Raw genomic sequence first — 13268 nt, 5'->3', positions numbered from 1 at the left:
CAGGCAGGACATTGACTGACGTACTCAAACACACCAGAGACCTTTCACCTTTGCCCCCCATCACCATGCCAGTGTTTACTTCATGTGTTCTTTTTGTTTGCTCTCAGTTGGGCCTTGTCATTTCAGAGGCTAAAATACAATTCATTCTATTTCAGTGTGTTTGATTTTTAATTTGTTTTTTTTTTGCAACAGGAGTGCGGTATGGCCAGCAGGGTACCAGTGAAGTCTCCTCTTCCACAGCAATCAGCCACCATGGAAACAGTGCCATGGTAACAAGCCAAACAGTTTTACAGCAAGTCTCGCCAGCAAACCTGGACCCAGGCCACAGTCTCCTGTCACCTGATGGCAAGATGGTGAGTACACCTGCACCATTGTAACTGCAATGCTGATAAGATAAGAGTCTGAGAAGGCAAAACAAACAAGTCTTTTTTTAATGGCGGACAAAACAATGAGAGCATTGTAGGAAAAGAAGGTCTGGAATCCAAAGTAAGTTAGGACTGAAAGGCAGTGCAGTAACCCTTAGCCTGCACAGCACTAAAGGTGCAAATTCTACACTCAACCAATAAAACTGACAAAGAAACCTTTCCAATTTATTGATTGAATACACTGTAAAGTTGTGTTCTGGGTGTGACGCTATTCTTTACCATTAGCAACATTCACATTGATAATAAGTTAATTTATTTCATTTTTCACTTAGTTTATTTGGCATCCCCTCCCCAGCATTGCCTACATAGCAGCCGACTCTGTGTTTCAAAACTAATTCATTGTATCTGAAGTGCTATGGGATGTCCGATAAATCACAAAATAAGGACTTTTACCTTTTTTCTTCCTATCTTTCTTTCTTCCTACTTTTCTTTCTATCTTTCTTTCTACCTTCCTTTCTTTCTACCTTCCTTTCTTTCTACCTTCCTTCTTTTCTACCTTCCTTCCTTCCTTACTTCCATCTAAGCCTACAATCTAGATTAATTGTACAGCCTCCCACGCTAACTGTTTCCAAACAGTAGAACTCTACCTCTCTAAGCTTCCCTTCCTCCTACAATCTACTGGCTTTTAAATCCAAGTGTAGTACCAACCAAACCCTACTTCCTCCCTCTCTGTAGGGAAGGGCTAGACCTGTGTTCAGTGTCTTCCATGGTGATATGGTTGGGATCAGGCATTCACCATGTGGGCTTTACATCTACCATACATCCTCTGACACTGTGGGCTGCTACTCCGCCATGCTGCATCACTGCGCCTGCCCTCAAATCTATTTTCTAAGGAAGGATTCGGGGAGTATATGCGCAGACATCAAAATCCCATTTACAGGACAAACTCCTTGAGTGGGTACTTCTCCCAGCTCTGCTAATGAAAATGTTCCATCCAACCAGATATTCAGGTATATCTGAGCACTTTCAATCAAAGCTTACCTGAATCCTGAATCACAGGCAAAACTTTATATTACTGGATGTGATTAGCTTTTCATACCATGCATGTCTTTCTTCTGGGACAAAACCAGAGCATTTTGGGGTGTGGTAAAATTAGGAGCAATTGGGACTTGCTCGTTGTCTAGAGAATGGCCATTTACGCTGCTGGCACTTATGGAAGAATATTTCATCCATGAATCACCATCATCAGGAGAGAAAGGAAGAGAAAGGAAATGAAGAAGTTTTTCTCTTGTACCTCCACCCACACCCCCAACAAAAAATCCCCAAACCCATCCTTTTATAGTGATTGACAATGATACTTATAATGTTAAACTTAAACTGTCAAACTAATCCATAATGTTTTTTAAAAGGGAAGTGGATTAATATTTGAAAAAAAGAAAAATGTAAAAGGGTATAAGGAAAGGCAAGGGAATGGAAATAAGTGGGTGGCCCTCTCAGAGAGCCAGCACAGATGCAATGGGCCAAATGGCTTCCTGCTATGCTGTAAAATTCGATGAGAAAGTAAAGGTAAAAGACAAGTTACGTTCTGGGTGTAGACCTTTCATCAAGAATCCTCCCCCAGTCAGCCTTGGAATCTGGTTCAAGGCCTTAACTTAATTTTATCATTTCATCTGCATGGTGTAAACAATTCTCGAAATGGATGTTTTCCATTGACAGCCATGAGTTGCAGTTAGATTGTTGATGTCAGCCATTTGCCATTTGACGGTGATTTGCACTATTTGCTATTGGTATGTAGCTGCTCTCAGTAAATGCAGGGCACCACTTTACACTTCCTGTGTAGAAGAGATAGTGAGAATGAATTGGTGCTGGGGGGTTATTTACTCGAGGAGTGTTTGTGACTCAGGTACAAGTCCTTTGGAACCTAACGTTTCCTTTTAGGAACATAGGAAATGTAGAGGACCGGAGAAGACCATTGGTCCCAGTGTCCCATCTGGCCAGTCCTATTTGGCATCCCCTCCCCAGCATTGCTTACATAGCAGCCGTCTCTGTATTTCAAAACTAATTCATTGTATCTGAAGTGCTATGGGATGTCCTGAGGACAAGATAAATCACAAAATAAGGACTTTTACTTTTTTTCTTTCTTCCTACCTTTCTTTCTTTCTACTTTTCAATCTACCTTTCTTTCTTTTTACTTTTCTTTCTTTCCACCTTTCTTTCTTTCTACCTTCCTTTCTTTCAACCCCTAACCCTAACCCTAACCCTTTACAAGAGTAATCCTATCTGTGTTTGTTTTATGACAGTCGATGGGGATAATGACACAGGGTTGGTGAGGTGCCGTGCCTTGTACACGACTGATTCACGGTACGAATCCTTGTAACAATGGTAGAGAACCTGTCGAGTCTGTACAATTTCCAATGGAAGTCACTATTGTGGCTGAGAAAAAGCCCAGAACCTTCTCTGTGTGTCCATAAGTAACTGTCTAATACAAAGGGTTTTGTAATGCACACCATTGTTTCCTTATTGTTTACGGATGCGTTGACCCATTCAATGATGCACCTATGCACACTGGCTGAAAACACACCACTACTTTGGTAACGTTTGGGCAGGTTGGTGCTTTCGTGTTGTATCTGATCTTGTTTCTTTCTTCTCTCCATTTAGATCACTGCCACAGGTGGACCTCTGCCTCCAGTCAGCACATTGACAAATATCCACAGCTTGTCACAGCCTCCACATCACAATCACCAACAAACGCAGAATCTCATCATCAATCCCCTCTCTGGAGTCATGGCGATAGCACAAAGTATGGCTTCTTTCCAACCAACTAGTTATATTGAGAGTGACATTTAGTCACCTGCTTTTTACTTTGCAATGAGAGTTCCATAATGTTCTGGAGACTTGGGTTAGCATGTGCTTATGTTTATTCATAAGAGATTAGCTATAGGGCAGTGCACTTGAGGGCTCAGTCAGCAAAATGTGGTGAAGCCATGTGGTGTGGCACTGAGCCATAGAGACCAGTAAGGCCTCAAAGTTTGACTCCAATTTCTACTCAGTTAATTGATCCCCACCAGGACTATAGGTGAGACATTAGAAGTAAGAGTAAGAGCCTCCGAGAGCAGAGCTATGCTCAAAGGGAGTGTGTGTCTTTTCTTTTTCACTATTATTTGTTTACTGGATGCAGGCAACACTGGACAGGGTGTTGTCCATTCCTTATGGTCCTGACAAGGTGATGGGCCTTTCCGTTGAACCGTTGCAGTCTTCCAGTGGTACTACTCTCACAATAGTGTTAAGTAGGGGATTGCAGCAGCAATAATGGAACGGCGATATATGTCCAAGTCAAGATGGCGTGTCACTTGGAGGGGAACCTGGAGGTGATGGTGTTTCCATGATGTTGTTGCTCTTGTTCTTCTCAGCAGTAGAGGTCGAGGTGCTGTCACAGTAATCTCGATGAGTTGCTGCATTACACCCTGCACATGGTGCATATTGCAGCCGCAGTGTGCCAATGATGGAAAGGGTAGATATTGAGTCCAGTGGCAGGCAATACAGTATTGTAGTCCTTACTTCAACCTATTGTATTTACCCTTATAATTAAGAATGATTTTGGCTGCATTTGCACTAGATCTGTAGTGTTGACACAAAATGGCCTTGCCTTGCACCAACACTAGGAAGTTGCAGCGTAAATCCAGAGTCAAGACCCAATCTGACTCCCAAGCAAAGCAGAGTGAGAGTCCCTCCTTTGTTTTGCACAGATGCTACAGTTGTAGGGGTATGGTATGGTAGTATAGTGGTTATGGTACCGGGCTAGCAACACAGAGATCCTGAGTTCATACCCCAACTCTAGCAACTTGTGAAAGTGAATTCAATAAATCTGGTCAGTTGTGACATCAGAGCTGCTGGATTCTCATAACGACTCAACTTGTTCACTAATGTCCTCCAGGGGAGAGAATCTGCCACCCCGACCTGATCTGGCCTACTAGTGACTTTAGTCTACACTACGTGACTGACTCTTAAGCTTCCCTTTGAAGTGGCCTAGCAAGCTACTCAGTTATAGAGCAACTAGGAGTGGTAGTGAGTGTGCCCTCGTCAGAAATGCTCACATCTTGAGAACATCAATGAATTCTGACAATGTAAGTATGAGGGCTATCTCAGATAACTGCTGATGAAGGAAGACCATTCAGCCTTTCATAATCCATCCATCCAAAGAAATCCCCATTGCAATATCCAATTGTTAGTTGAAATTATTCCAGAATTTGCTCTATCTGGAAATCTATTGCACATCTTGATCACTCCTTATGCAAAGAAGAACTTCCTGCTATCAACCCTAAAACGATCTTTCACTAGTTTCAACTTGTGTCCCCTAATTCTACTCCTTTACCCGTCCAACTCATTCTGTCATTTCTCAGTTGCCTCTTCCGATTCCACTGCCTCTTCTAGTTTTGTATCAGCTGCAAAACTGATGACTTTACACTGAGTTTCTGAATCTAAGTACTTTATGTAAATTAGAAACAGTACTGGCCCCAGCTCCAAACTTGAGTGGGGGACCCCACTCAATACTTCCTCCCCAACTCCCACCACTCTTACATAACTCCTCTAATAAGTACTCATTATGTCTGACCCTTAAAGGGGAATTCTAGTGGGAGTACCGTCTTTCAGTTTGCCTATTTATTTTTGAATAGATGGACAAAAGGGGAGTACTTTAAACTTTCCCTTTAAGTATATAAATTTAATTTGAATGATTTCTTTACTAAAAGTTTTGCGCAGGATATTGATATCTTTCTTCTGTTTTTTGTACTTTCAGGTATAAGCACATCCCAAGGGCAGAGCGTCCCTGTTATAAACAGCGTAACAGCGGGGAGTCTGGCAGCTCTACAGCCCGTGCAGTTTTCACAGCAACTTCACAGTCCACATCAGCAGCCAATTATGCAGCAGTCTCAGAGTCACATGTCACAGCAACCCTTCATGGCCACGGTGACCCAGCTGCAAAACTCTCACAGTAAGGACGTCGTCATGGATTGGAGTGGGAGGGTAGGAGGATGGGTGTTCAATAGAAGGGCCTAACCCTCTGCAGTGTAATGAAAGTAGGATGATTAACTGTTTTAAAGCTACACAAACGTGCAACATCTTTTGCCTAGTTACCAATTGAAGTCACACGGATCGAAAAGCCGCAGAGCTTTTTTAATAATCTTTAAATTAAATAAAAATGTGTTTTTTTTTTTGCATGCCTGCCTTGGCTATGACTTTTTTTTTTCCAATCACAAAGTTCAGTCATGGCTCTTCTCTCCCATGGAGTCTCCAGCACCAATGCAAGTATAGGATTTCCTCAAGATCACCGTCAGGGCCACTCACTGACTGTCCTGGAGAGGGCCTTGGGGGTGGGGAGGGAAGAGTGCGTGTGAAAATGAGCAAGTTTGAGAACAAGCATGAAGCTGGCAGCCCTTTTGTAAGATAAATTAGGGCATTGTTCTTCCACAAGGGGAGGGTTGGTGTTCTGGAAGGATGAAACCAAATGGGCCGAAGGGCTTTCCACATTCAGACTTACCTTGCGACCTTCTGAAGTGCTCACCAACCAGCCAAAAATTGGACAAATTGAGGCAGCCAAGCTCCTGTGAGGCAGTACTGGGGCTTAGGCCCACAGTTTCCAGGCCAGAAGTCAAATTTTTTTTGCTTCTATGGAAGTTGCTGGGGCCTGCATTCTAATTTAAAAAATAAAATATGTCATGACCTTGCTAACATCATTATGAGTAACTATTAACCCTCAGACTGCCAGCAGGTTCAGGGACCGAAACCAATTCAGTAATAAAGCTACTCAAACAAAGCTTTATTCTGTAATATTAACCCTAAAATACTTAACACCTAAACACAATTTATATATCTTGTGTAGAGCACACACTTCCTGTCCACAAACCTCACTACTTGTTGTCATTTTTTTTGTTTACACTTTTCTATTATAATTGACAATATGTCAATATTTTGTACTCAATTTTACTATGTAGATGGTCACAATGTAGTTGCATGCTGTGGTCACTAGGTGACTCTGTGGAGCGAGGTAGAATCATAGAATGGTTACAGCACAGAAGGAGGCTATTCGGCCCATCGAGTCCGTGCCGGCTCTTTGAAAGAGCAATCCAGTTAGTCCCATTCACCTGCTCTTTCCCCATAGCCCTGCAAATGTTTTCCCTTTAAGTATTTATCCAGTTCCTTTTTGAAAGCCATGATTGAATTTGCTTCCATCACCCTTTCAGGCAGCGCATTCCAGATCATAACTACTTGCTGGGTAAAAAAAGTTTTTCCTCATGTCATCTTTGGATCTTTTGTCAATCACCTTAAATCTCTGTCCTCTAGTTCTCGACCCTTCCACCAACGGAAACAGTTTCTCTTTATTTACTTTATCCAATCACTTCATGGAATCTCTCTCCCAGCTCCATTGCCATCTTGTATACAAAAAAAAATGCATTAACTAACTGCAGGCAACATCAGCGGCAATTTACTCGTATTATACAAAAATAGAAACATTTTAACACATGACCTGTGTTCAGCCTGTCATCCCTTTCCTCCTCGTGTTCTTTCTCGGTCATTTTTTAAAACTTTAATTTAAATTTTGACTTTTAGTCGTACTTTGATCCAACTATTTTTAAGTTTGACATGTTCAGGAAAAATGTCTTTATACAGAGAGTTGTTGGAACATGGCATGCTTTGCCACAGGGAATGGTTGAGGCAGAGGCCAGTGCATCTTTAAGGGAATGGTAGATTAAATATTTGAAGCAGAGGAAAATACAGGGCTATGGTGAGAGACAAGGACAGTGGTATTAGTTTTGGATTGCCTTAGCAAAGAGTCAGCACAGACACGATGGGCTGAAAGGCCTCCTTCTGTGTTGCAAACTTCTATGGTTCTGTAGTTTTTTCATCCTGCTGCTCCTCCCTCCACCACTGGTGCACCGTTTCTTGCAGTATGTACTTTCTACAGAATGCACTGCAGCAAGTCACCAAGGCTTCTTCGGCAGCACCTCCCAAACCTGCATCCTCCACCACCTAGGGCAGCAGGTGTATGAGAACACCATCACCTCCAAGCTCTCCTCCAAGTCACACACCGTCGTAATACGGAAATATATCGCCTTCCTTCATCGTCGCTGAGTCAAAATCCTGGAACTCCCTACCTAACAGCATTGTGGCAGTACCTTCACCGCATGGACTACAGCGGTTCAAGAAGAAGGCCCATCGCTACCTTCTCAAGGGCAACTAGGCATGGGCATTAAATGCCAACCTTGCCAGTGAAGCCCACATCCCGAAGAATGATAAAAAAGAAATTGGAAGTGTGAGGAACTTGTTGTAACAATGGTTTTGATTGCCTGGCAAGCGTTAAGGGCCATTTTCCCATCTAATAGAAAAACTTGACTCAGTGGCATCATTGACCAGCCAGTCTTGGACACAAAAATTGTGTTCCTCAATTCTCCCTCTTGAAGTGGTTAAGTTCTACAGGCATCAGCAACCTTCTAGTCACTCATCCAAGTGGCCATTCTTCTTGTGGGATGCTAGACGGTGATTGTTGCAAGCATTTATATCACAGGGGGTATCACTGTCAAGCCCAACATTCTCACCCAGTGTTCCAACGTATACTATTGGATAGTGATCAGGAAGAGCAACATAGGCTGATTTTAATCATCTCCACCCTGAGGCCAATTATACCACATCCCCCGCCCCTCCTCCCCCCACATCAGTTGAGATAATTCAGCACAGAATTATGGCCTGTGAGGTTGTGCATCACACCAACCAGTTCAATTAAAGAAGCTCACTCTTACATTCATATGGGCTGTAAAATCCAAATATATCTTTAGAATTTTCTTTAATATATGCGGTGACTATGTGGTTTCTCTTGAGACCACCGGGGAGTTGGCTATTGCTTGCGAAATGGCTGTGGCGTGGGAGGAGATGTAGGAGATGCCTGCAATAGATTAAAAAAAATTAAGATCCAGAGTCCTATACTGTGCCACCATCTAACTCATACCAGGAGTAAAATGGACAACATTCCCTCCCAAATAACAGGACCAGCTAAAGAGTCTGGAATGAGATGGTGGCGGGAGGGGCTGATGCCTCTACACCTTCTGGACTTCTCTTAAGTTTCTTCCTCATTGCTAAAGGGGATGCCATCTTCATGCAAAGTGTTTGAAAACTCTTATTTCGCTTCTTTGCCAACGAACAGTGAGGCATGACATAAGTCATGATGTCATTATAAGGCAAACAATGCTCTTCACCCCTCCTGAACAATTAAAGCCTTGCCAAACACTTCTTCATGAATGCAACTGAAGGAATAGGAAGCCCTACCCAAGTAGCTCTTTAATAGATGTGGCTGAGATTGTAACAAAACTACTGATACTGGGAACCACTGACGATATCAGGAGTGGAGTTCCATGTAACTCACAATAGGTTGTTAGGGTTAGGCACATCACTTAATGAGAATTTTTATTACTTGCATCCAGAGTGTGTATTTTCTTGATCTGAATAATTACTGAGGTAAACCACAGGTGTGAGTCAAGAGTCTTTGGAAAAGACTCACCACCCCCTCCCCTCCCTTTCACACAGTGAAGAACTGATGTAACGCTTCAAAAGAGAAAGGGCATCAACTTGTTAAAATTGGCTCCTGCTGTTTAAGAACGAATCACCAAGCAGTAACTACCATCTAATGATGGAGACCATTTGATCCTCCTGAACTTAATATGTTTTGAATAATAAGTGCTATAGGCTGCATACCGCCGTTAAAGCTACCTCTGAGGGGTATATTTTCCACCGTTCATTAATTTTCGCAAAGCAGCAGAGAGCCTCGCCCGCAGCCTCCCACCGCCCTTTGTGCCGGGTCCCAGTATTGGGAGGCGCTGGAATTTGTAAGCTTCAGGTCTCCACGCCCAATATTACGGGGAGCAGGCACCTAATGTGCTTGAGTGCATTGGGCACCTGCCATCATATTATCAGCCCCGTTTGTATAATGTGTAGCATTTGGAAAATGTATTGTTTTTCCCATTTAGGAGGAGTTTACCCCAATCTTCTTTTGTCTTTTTAAAACAAGGCATTTAAAGAGCTGCTGCTGCCATATTGGGGGAGGGGGCGGGGGGTGGATTTCAGCCAGGCTGAGTTCTTTGAACAGTCCGATCCAGTACCTCTGCCATATTGGCTGCACAGAGGGAGAGGTGAAGGTTGGGGGAGGGGAAATATTTGTCTATGCTAGTAGCACAAAATGGGCTTATAGCGAATCAGCAGCCCATTTATACTGAGCTTGTTTTTTTTTCTATTGAAGTCAATGGTGTAGCTCATTTCGTGCTGCTGGTGTAGACCAATTTCCGCCCCCACCCCCCCCCCCCCAATCCCGTTGTCTTGACAGCAGAAGCTTACTGAAGCAATACAAAACATTTGCCTTGCAGTTGCCTTTTTGTTAATTTCTTCAGGGGAGAGGTCCTTTGTAAAGAAAGTTTATTAATTTGTCTCCTCAGATGTGATTAGCAGCACCATAACCTGAATCATTGATGCTGTTCCTATACTTGCCTTTGTTTGCAATCCTGGTAACAGTGGCCTGCAATGAATTTTCTCAATCAATAATACACCTTTATTTGATATAAAAGAATTTTACGTTGCAAATTGCTTCAAATTAAACATTTAAATGCATGAATTAATGTGGAAGTATCTCATTCCATTCATTGTGAAATGGTGTCTAAATCTTTGTTTAATGTGTTATATGACGGAAAATACATGGGTTGTGAAAACGTCAGAGGTTTAAAGATTCAGGGTATAATGAAAGAATCGCTCGTCTAACACTGCTGTTTTGTTCTGGTTTCCTTCCAGTGTACACACACAAGCCAGATCCTCCCCAGTATTCCCACACTGCACGTTTCCCATCAGCCATGGTCGTCACGGATACGGGCAGCATCAGTGCACTAGCGAGCATGTCCTCCAGCAAGCAGGTAACTGAGTGCAGCAACTACCGCAGCTACTCAGAGTGATTGTATTGGCTATGGACCTGTGGCATTTATAAACGCTGCTTTACGCAGGGAATGTTAATGTGTCGCTGATGCACACTGGCTGAGATTGAGGCAAAGTTCAAGACCTGAATGATGCATATAACTTACCTTTATATTTATCAGCACTGGACAATTTTCTGGATCATTTTATTCCTTACAACCAGGAACTAAATGATGGAGTAAGTTGGATGGGCTGATGGCCTTTTCTCACTGTTAATACATTTTAAAATTCTCATCCTTGTTTCCAAATCCCTCCATGGCCTCGCCCCTCCCTATCTCTGTAACGTCTTCCAGCCCAACAATCCTCTGAGATCTCTGCGTTCCTCCAATTCTGGCCTCTTGTGCATCCCCGATTTTAATCGCTCCACCATTGGCAGTCATGCCTTCAGTTGCCTAGGCCCTAAGCTCTGGAATTCCCTTCCCTAACCCTCTCCGCCTCTCTACCTCTCTCACCTCCTTTAAGACGCTCCTTAAAACCTATCTCTTCCCTGTTCTAATATCTTTTTATGTGGCTCGGTGTCAAATTTTGTTTGATAACATTCCTGTGAAGCGCCTTGAGACAATTTACTTTGTTAAAGACGTTATATAATTGCAAGTTGTTGTTGAATGTAAGAACGGTGGGAAAAGGCCAACAGTTCGTCCAACACATTCCATCATTTAGTTCCTTACTTTAATGAATAAAATGATTTTTAAAGAGTTGGCCATTGCTGACCAGTATTGTACATAGCATGGTGCTTTTTATTGGGTGAGTTTAACAGGTGTACAGTAAGAAGCAGAAGTTTCCATAGCAACTGTTAATTGTATGATTTATATCCGTTGAGGTTAATTGTATTCAAGTGTTGGGTATCGATTGGGGACTCACTTTGATCCTTTTTGTAGGAGGGCTTAGCGAGGGTGTGGTTTGTGCAAGAGGAAACTCTGTGAATAAGGGCTTAGAAGCAACTAAAGTGCAGGCACTAGTATTCGTTCCTTCACCACATGGCTATCCAGTTTTAACAGTAACACAGTCTCCTTTTTAAGATGAGCGGGTGACGAGGTTTGTGGGTTATGTAATGGTGCAAGGTATTGGAAGAGAAAGGCGGATTATGGATTTTGCGTCTCCCAATCTTAGCTCTGCAGTCTCCGGGAGACAGTGAGCAGGATTGGCCTCCCCGGGAGGCAGGGAGCAGGATTGGCCCCTCCGGGAGGCAGGGAGCAGGATTGGCCTCCCCGGGAGGCAGGGAGCAGGATTGGCCCCTCCGGGAGGCGGGGAGCAGGATTGGTCTCTCCGGGAGGCGGGGAGCAGAATTGGCCCCTCCGGGAGACAGTGAGCAGGATTGGCCCCTCCGGGAGGCGGGGAGCAGGATTGGCCCCTCCGGGAGGCGGGGAGCAGGATTGGCCCCTTCGAGAGGCGGGGAGCAGGATTGGCCCCTCCGAGAGGCGGGGAGCAGGATTGGCCCCTCCGGGAGGCGGGGAGCAGGATTGGTCTCTCCGGGAGGCGGGGAGCAGGATTGGCCCCTCCGGGAGACAGTGAGCAGGATTGGCCCCTCCAGGAGGCGGGGAGCAGGATTGGCCCCTCCGGGAGACAGTGAGCAGGATTGGCCCCTCCAGGAGGCGGGGAGCAGGATTGGCCCCTCCGGGAGACAGTGAGCAGGATTGGCCCCTCCGGGAGACAGTGAGCAGGATTGGCCCCTCCGGGAGGCGGGGAGCAGGATTGGCCCCTCCGGGAGACAGTGAGCAGGATTGGCCCCTCCGGGAGGCGGGGAGCAGGATTGGCCCCTTCGAGAGGCGGGGAGCAGGATTGGCCCCTCCGAGAGGCGGGGAGCAGGATTGGCCCCTCTGGGAGGTGGGGAGCAGGATTGGCCCCTCTGGGAGGTGGGGAGCAGGATTGGCCCCTCTGGGAGGTGGGGAGCAGGATTGGCCTCTCTAACATGACATAAGGGGCAGGAAGTCTCTGAGGAGAAGACAAACAGCTTTAAAATATCTTACTTTATTTTTCAAACCAATTTTTGTGCCTCCTGTCCCAAGGGTAATTTGCCCAAATGACCCTTCTCCATCGGTGAGCCTGGTCCAATCCTGTCCTCATTAGAAGTCCACTTACTGCACTGTCCAGCAAGAGCCATTGGACATCTGACTTTCCCCTCTCTAACCCAGGGGCACTGAGGCCAATGGTAAAACCCATTATTTTACGATTCTACGTACCCGAAAAAGAGAAATAGCAAAAGGTACAGGGAACAATCAGGGAAATAGGATTAGATGAGATGGCGCAGATTTTTGTGTGCCGATGTAATTTGGTTCTGAATGGTTAAGACCTGGGGGCCGATTTTCGGATGGCCGAGTGGGTGCGTTGGGGCCGGGGGGGTTCCGAAAATGGCGGAATCCCGGAGCGGGTTTGGAGCCTGGCTCCAACCCACTCACTTCCCAGTTCCCCAATGATGCGTTCGGGTGCGCGCACAGCTCCCACATGCGGGGCTCCCACTGGCAATTAAAGCCGGCGGGATGATAATTTAGATACTTATTTAGCTAGTTGAGGTACTTGACAGACCTCATTGACTGGAGATTTTGGCAGGGATACAATTTTGAAGGATCCTCAGCGTGTTTCCCTTGCTATGGGAAACACTCCCTGTTGGAGCAGTCGTTTTTCAGCCAGTGGGAGATTCAAAGGATTTTTTGACAGTTGGGGGAATACCTCATTTATTGCAGCAGGACACTCTGTCACTTCAGACAAAGTTTTGGCTGCAACACCTTTGTCTTCCCACTTTATTAATAAATAAATTATTAATTTATACCCTAAACTCTGCTGTGCAAACATATTTATCTACTTGGCGGACCCCCTCAAACTCACACCGTCAGGATGGGTGGGGGGTTGCCATAGCTCCATTCATCACTTCATCCGAGGACGAGCAACATCACCAGCCTCACC

General features: G+C 44.8%; 1 protein-coding gene across 6 annotated transcripts in view; it reads left to right on the top strand.

Moving 5' to 3' along the window:
- hnf1ba (HNF1 homeobox Ba) overlaps positions 1-13268 on the top strand; it is an 84464-nt gene that overhangs the window by 51506 nt on the left and 19690 nt on the right. For all 6 annotated transcript variants that reach the window (XM_068008303.1, XM_068008302.1, XM_068008301.1 and 3 more), the window contains 4 exons: positions 193-353; positions 3024-3165; positions 5161-5355; positions 10191-10309. In XM_068008303.1, coding sequence (XP_067864404.1) covers positions 193-353; positions 3024-3165; positions 5161-5355; positions 10191-10309 — 617 coding nt within the window. The remainder of the gene's footprint in view (positions 1-192; positions 354-3023; positions 3166-5160; positions 5356-10190; positions 10310-13268) is intronic.

Source organism: Heptranchias perlo, chromosome 28 (assembly GCF_035084215.1).
Source record: "Heptranchias perlo isolate sHepPer1 chromosome 28, sHepPer1.hap1, whole genome shotgun sequence".
Lineage (NCBI taxonomy): Eukaryota > Metazoa > Chordata > Chondrichthyes > Hexanchiformes > Hexanchidae > Heptranchias > Heptranchias perlo.
Note: the sequence above shows the minus strand (reverse complement) of the source record. Positions and strands in the feature narration are given on the sequence as shown.